Here is a 6,931-nt window from a genome sequence, read left to right as displayed (position 1 = left end):
AATTGGGATTAGAAAAACTTGCCTTTTTTCATGTGTATAAAACACAGAGCACATACAGTATGTAAAATATACAGCGTATCTGTGGTATGAAATTTCATTGGGGCTGGCCCCGTTGTGTAGTGGTTAAGTTTACGTGCTCCAGTTCAGCAACCCCGGGGATTTACAGGTTCAGATCCTGGACACACACCTAATACCGCTTGTCAAGCCATGCTGTGATGGCACCTCACATAAAGCAGAGGAAGAATAGCGGAGGTGTTAGCTCAGGGTCAATCTTCCTCTCCAAAAAAAAGAAAGAAAGAAAAATTTCATGGTGGGGGGCAATTAGGGGAAAAGTTGGCTAAAAAGTCTCCTGCAGGGAGGAGGCAATAATGAAAGAGATTAAGAAACACCAGTTTGTCTCTCCTGGAGAGGGAAATTGCTTTGGGCTCAGGAGCTGGTCCTGAGCTAGGTGAGCCGTGTGCTGGGCCATCTTCCTCTCCTGGCCCTCTCTCCTGCGTTGTTAGTGGTCTGTGTTATTTTAGCAGGACATTCATCTTCACGAAAGTCCTTATTTTCTACTGAATGTCTGTGCTTTCTCTTTTTTTTCTCCTCTTGCCTTTGCTCATTGCCCTCCAGAGGCCAGCAGTACCAGGAGCATTTGGCCCTCTTCGAGGATCAGACCCTGCTGCCTTATATGTCTCCCCTAGAGTCCCGGAGCCGCACCCTCGAGAGCCTGGACAGCAGCAGCCAGCTTTTGCCATGCAGGTAAGCAGCCTCCTCAGAAGGTGCAGGTGCAAAATGTCAGACATGCAGTCTCTTCCCAGGTTAAATTCAATTTATTATCTCTTCTTCTGTAGCATCTGTTTCTCTAGATTAAGCACGTTACAAAGTATGCCTTATTCTGTCAGTCTGGTGAACTCTGCTGTCTTCTCTTGTTGCCAGCCTCCTGTTGGAATTAACAACCATAGAGGACCCAAGCTAGGCACAGCCGAAGAGAATCAGGTGTGTGGAGGACTGACGCAGTTTGCTAACATGGGATCACACCCTGGATCCTTGCAGCTTGGGCAGATGAGTGGCCCCAGTCAGGATGGAAATATGTATCCCCCAACTCAATTCCAGCCAGGATTTATTACTCCCAGGCACGGTGGGGCTCCAGCCCGACCCCTAGACTTTCCTGAAAGCTCAGAAATTCCTCCTGGCCACATGTACCGATCATACAAGTACCTGAATCGAGTGCAGTCTGCTGTCTGGAATGGGAACCACGGTGCTACAAACCCAGGACCCTTGGGGCCAGATGAGAAGCCCCCCATGGGGCCGGGACCCTCTCACCAGCCTCGTACTCTTGGTCAGATGATGGATTCCCCAGTGATGAGACCACCTCTCCCTCCAAACCAGTGGACTGAACAGTCAAACTTTCTACCTCATGGAGTCCCTTCTTCAGGGTATATGCGACCACCCTGTAAATCTGGTGGACATCGGTTACAGCCACCTCCAGCCCTAGCGCCCAGTCCTCTCTTTGGAGCTCCCTCCCAGGCACTGCGGGGTGTGCAGCGAGGGGCCTCCATGATGGATAGCCCGGAGATGATCGCCATGCAGCAGCTGTCTTCCCGTGTCTGCCCACCAGGTGTGCCTTACCACCCCCGACAGCCCGCTCCCCAACACGCGCCTAGCCCCTTCCCACCAGCTGCTCACTCAGCATCAGTAAGTGTGTCTGCCCCCAAGCCTGCCTTGGGGAACCCTGGGAGGATGCCGGATGACAGTGAGACACAAGAGCCTGAGAATGACCGAGGTAATTTATGCTGTCACTTTTGTCTGACTTCATGCTGTGTAAGCTGTTGAAGTCATGAGTAATCTCTTTACACAGAATATCAAACCAATTGTAAACTGGTTTCCAGCTTCTCTTTCTTGAATTACTGAAGGTCAGGCCAATCATAGTATTGTTTTTGGTCCAAAGATCCAGAAGGATTTCTGGTGATGGTGATCACTACACAGGTGTGGTACTCACTGTGCCAGGCACTCTTTTTGAGACTTGTGTGTGTAGTAACTCAATAATTCTCAGAACAAACCTTTGAGATAGCTACTGTTATCATCCTTGTTTTTACATGGAAAATCCAAGGCACAAAGACACTAGATTATCTGCCCTTACCTCACTAGTAAGTGGTGGACCTGAGATTTGAACCCACAGACTCGGTCAGCATCCATGCTCTTACCCCCTGCATCATCAAACTGCCTTTCAGAATCCCTGTCTTGAAAGTTTCATTATGAAATAAGTTTTCAGTATTTTACTTAAAGTCTACTCTCATCCTTCTGTTCATTTTGAGTACATGTCTGTATCTACTAAGAGTGAAGAACAGTGAGATCTAGCAAATCTTGAAAGAATTTCTTAGAAGTGCCATTTAAGAGAGTAAACCTGAAACTGGAGGAGAAAGATGAACACTTTGTGTGATTGATGTTTATTTCTAGGATAGATGTCTAGCATGTATTGCATGTAATTTTCTTCAGTTCGTGACTGGTAAGGAAGGCACCTAGACTTTTATAAAATATGAAGATTCCACATAAAATTGATAATAGGCCTAAACTCAAACTTAACTTCTTAGTGTTTCTTTCAAGGAAAGGCCTACTTTCTGAACACCAGCTCTAGCAGGATTTTTTAATACTGATTTCAGATGATGTCTGGAATTCAAAGCTTTAAAACAAGAGTCCCTCTGGTGAGACCTTGGAGAAGTCTGTTTGTTAGCCACCATGTTTTGTGCTGACTGAATAATGAAAAGTGCAGATTTTAATTTTCATTGTATACTTGTACCTTTGATCTTTAAAGCAGCGTTAGTTCATCAGTAGCCTGAGATCCTAGTAGATCTTTAAAAGTTGCTGTTAATCCTTAATCTTGTCCTTAAGATCTGTTACCAGAATTGTATTTGGACCACACCTGGGCAACAATTCTGTCCTACTTGAAAGATTATAATAATAAGACCATATTTATGGGTGGTACATTAGCAAGACAATTCTGAGTTTGTAATTAAGCATCTGAGTCTAGTATATTAATTTGTTTGGGTTTATTAAATTTCTGTAACATGTTAAAGATGCCTTTTGAGTTTTATGCTGTAGGCATCTTGTTTTCAAAACATCCAGACAAGATGAATATTTTCATTCATTCAGTAAATATTGACTGAGTCCCCGTTTTGTGCAAGTACTCAGAATATGGTGGGGAACACAACAGAGCCCCTACTCCTGTGGAGCTTATGTTCTGATGGAGCAGAAGTCGGGGATCCAGCCTTCCTGATACCCAGCACGTCCTGGTCCTTTTCATCGTGTGAGTTTTAGAGCTTCCCAGCCTGGCCTGCAATTCTAGTGACACCTGTGCCGTCCTGCTCTACTTACATGCATCTGCTGGAAGTCCATGGAGTCATCTCACACCCTCTTACTAATCTGGCTGTGACAGCACAGGAAGAGGGAGGCCAGGACATCTCCATTCTTTGGCAGACCCTCCAAGTAGCCGTAGAGGTGCTGGGTCTTACCTCCTGGTCTGTGAAAGGAAGTGTGCAAGGGCCTCAACATTAGGACCCTTTCAGGGACTCTCAAAAGAAGCTTGAATGGCCACACATCCACCTCAACTCTGAGTCCCCTTATCTGACTGCTTATGTTCTTTTCATTAACATGTCCCTCAGTAGTGTCATTTCAGCTACTGAATTAGTATTTTTTCTCCATTTTTCTTGCAGCAGATCCCTTGCCTGGGCTTGAGGAGAAACCACCAAGTGTCGGTGCATCAGAGGGGGTGTACCTCAAACAACTACCTCACCCCACGCCTCCTCTGCAGACCGACTGTGCCAGGCAGAGCTCTCCACAAGAAAGGGAAACAGAAGGCCCGGGGCTCAAAAGCGACTCCTTGGAATCTGGAGACAACTGTAAAGCAACAAAGGGCAAGAGTCCCTGGACCACAGAGAGCAGCTATGCCAGCACAGCAGCCCAAGGGTGTATGAGAGACCTCGCCGGGCTGGCGGAGAGAGGGGCTCTACCCGAAAACGGAGTGATCGTTGAAGCGTCCCCGTGTGGGTCAGAGGGGAAGGGCTTCAGTGGTAGTGGTTCAGAAAAGCCACTGTGCCCCAGAGGCAAAACACTGCAGGACACCATGCCATGTACAGGACAGACGCCAGCTACGCTTCCTAACACAGACCCTAATTTGATGGGAGGCACCATAAGCCAGTTTTCTCCCTTGTACATGCCTGGCCTGGAATACCCAAGTTCAGCTACACATTACCACATCACTCCAGGCCTGCAGGCTTTGGGCCCTGTGATGGGAGGTAAACCCTCAGTCTCACACCCTCAGCAGTTTCCCCCTAGGGGCTTTCAGTCTAACAACCCGCATTCGGGGATCTTTCCCCGGTATCGCCCCCACCAAGGGATGAGGTATTCCTACCAGCCACCACCTCAGGCTTCCTACCATCACTATCAGCGAACTCCTTATTATACATGTCCACAGGGTTTTTCTGACTGGCAGAGACATCTCCATCCCCCGGGAAGCCCAAGTGGGCCCCTACCTAGTCATCCTCTGCCACCAAGACCCCTCTTCTCAGATAAGAGCGCCATGGCTGATCTCCAAGGCTGTGAGACACTGAGTGCTGCCTTAACCTCCCCACCCCGAATGGAGGCGGTGGCTGCCACGGTGGTCACCACTGAGGGGCAGAATCCTGGTCCAGAGGGAGAGAAGCTGGATGAGTCTATGGAGAGGCCAGAAAGTCCCAAAGAATTTTTAGACCTGGACAACCATAATGCAGCTACCAAGCGACAGAGTTCATTGTCAGCCAACGAATATCTTTATGGAAGTCCTCCTCCCCCTCTGAGTTCGGGGATGGGGTTTGGCTCATCTGCTTTCCCACCCCACGGCGTGATGCTACCGTCGGGGCCTCCTTACACCCCTCAGCGGCCGGCCAGCCACTTCCAGCCCAGGGCTTACTCTTCCCCTGTGGCTGCTCACCCTCCTCGCCACCCAGCGGCCGCCCAGCCCAATGGCCTCTCTCAGGAGGGCCCCATCTATCGCTGCCACGAGGAGGGCCTGGGCCACTTTCAAGCAGTAATGATGGAACACGTTGCCGCTGGAAGTGGAATGAGGGGACCTTTCCAGGACATGTACAGACCGTCAGGGTAAGATTGCATTAGATTGAGTTTTTTTGAAAAAAGAATAGGTGTTGGTTTTAAAAAGAAAAATAGTCTTAGGAATAAAGATAAACTTTAGTGGTCTAGGTCTGGGATCACGCATGTGAATCATTGATGACTTACTGGAAATGTGTTAGCGTTCAGAGTCCAATTTTATCTTTGGCGTTTTCTTTCCCTCTTGAAAGTGAATTGACTTTTAAATGACTGTTTTGTTAGATTTTGATATTAGAAACTTGGCAGCTGGGTTGAGAGCTGTAGGCAGAGGGTTTAACATTGCTGCTGAGTTCAGACGTACTGACCAAGAGGTCTCTCTCAAACCCTGGGAGTATGGGAGGTCATGTGTGGTGTTCAGGGTTTACTCCTTACCCTCATTTCTTACCCTAATGTTGAATGAAAGAACTAGGTTTATCTAGAATTGGAACAAGTCATATAATATCCTCATAAGAATTCTCGGAAATGGTGATGTTTTTAAAGACCCACTGAGGTGATCTGTGATCCAGGAGGTTTCCAAATTAATAATATATAAGAGATGTGTAGATAAAATTGTTCATATTAAAGTTATGAAGCCTAATCATAAAACCAATACCATCCAACTTAAAAACCAGTGTGTCCACCGAAGCAGCCCTTGCCTCCAAACCCTCTCCCCAAGTTAACGTTTTGCCATGTTTGTTTGGTACCTCCATAAATATCTATTGTCATTTCATTTCTTTTCTTTGCCCCTTTTCTAAACCATTGGGAGGTAAGTTGCAGACACCATGACCCTTTATCCCTCAGTGCTTCAGCATGCATCTCCTAAGAATAAGGACTTTCTCCTGGAGCACAGTCTCAGACTGTCCTCACACCCAAGGAAGATAACCTTATGTAATGTAGAGTCCTTACTTAATTTCTTCACTTGTCGCCACAATGTCTGTTATAGCTGTGTTTCTTTGTTTTGATTTTTTTCCCATCCAGGATCCATTCAGGGTTCATGTATTTACATTTGGTTGCTATGTGTGTTTAGTCTCTTAATTTACAACATTCATCCTATTACCGTTTTTGTTTTTCAAAGACTCCAGGCCAGTTCTTATGTAGTGTCTCCCAGATTCTGGATTCTTCTCATTGTTTCCTCATGTCAGATTAAACACTTCCTCAAGCACATTACATATGTGGTGTCGTGACTTCTTGTGTCACACCTAGGGGCACATAATGTCACTTTTCCAGTATTGATTGCAAGTTTGATCACTTGGATAATTAAGGCAGTATTTGCCTGAGATAGGATTCAAGTATCTTTTTTTCTTTTCTAATTACTATATCTTCCTTCTTTCTCACTGTTCCTTTCTTATGTCTAGAATACAAATGCATCCGGTCCAGGCACAGGCCTCGTTTCCAAAGACCCCAGCACCGGCAGCATCGCAGGAAGAGCTGCCACCACATAAGCCCCCAACACTTCCCCTTGATCAAGTAAGAATCAGCAAATATCACAACTGTTCTGTCTCTTCCAAGTACGTGAGATCATTGCTGTTCTGAAAAAGTCTTCCGAGCTGTCCTGTTGATACAGGGGCTTTCCCTGGAAAGTGCTTCTGTCCTGCAGGCACCAGGTAGAAAGGGCCACTCAGCCGTGTGCTCCCTCTGAGCCGGCTGTGGAAAGGGCAGGAGAAGAAGGGCTGACAGAGGGCTGCTCCGCTCTTCCCTTGTGGTCCTTCTTCTTCTCATGGGATCAGCTGTTTAGGGGTTATTTAAACCTTATTTCTCCAGACTGGCTACTAGCATTCCTTTCGATAGGATACCTTGTCTCTTTTATCCTTACCACCTGTTTCTTGTG

General features: G+C 46.8%; 1 protein-coding gene across 8 annotated transcripts in view; it reads left to right on the top strand.

Moving 5' to 3' along the window:
• Positions 1-6,931, top strand: part of CECR2 (CECR2 histone acetyl-lysine reader) — a 160,760-nt gene that overhangs the window by 148,462 nt on the left and 5,367 nt on the right. For 2 of the 8 annotated variants that reach the window (XM_070620326.1, XM_070620331.1), the window contains 4 exons: positions 616-744; positions 922-1,768; positions 3,696-5,118; positions 6,459-6,570. In XM_070620326.1, coding sequence (XP_070476427.1) covers positions 616-744; positions 922-1,768; positions 3,696-5,118; positions 6,459-6,570 — 2,511 coding nt within the window. The remainder of the gene's footprint in view (positions 1-615; positions 745-921; positions 1,769-3,695; positions 5,119-6,458; positions 6,571-6,931) is intronic. The other 6 variants (XM_070620329.1, XM_070620328.1, XM_070620332.1 and 3 more) reach the window with 4 other exon arrangements.

The sequence above is a fragment of the Equus przewalskii genome, chromosome 5, assembly GCF_037783145.1.
Source record: "Equus przewalskii isolate Varuska chromosome 5, EquPr2, whole genome shotgun sequence".
Lineage (NCBI taxonomy): Eukaryota > Metazoa > Chordata > Mammalia > Perissodactyla > Equidae > Equus > Equus przewalskii.
This window is presented reverse-complemented; position numbering and strand designations above follow the sequence as displayed.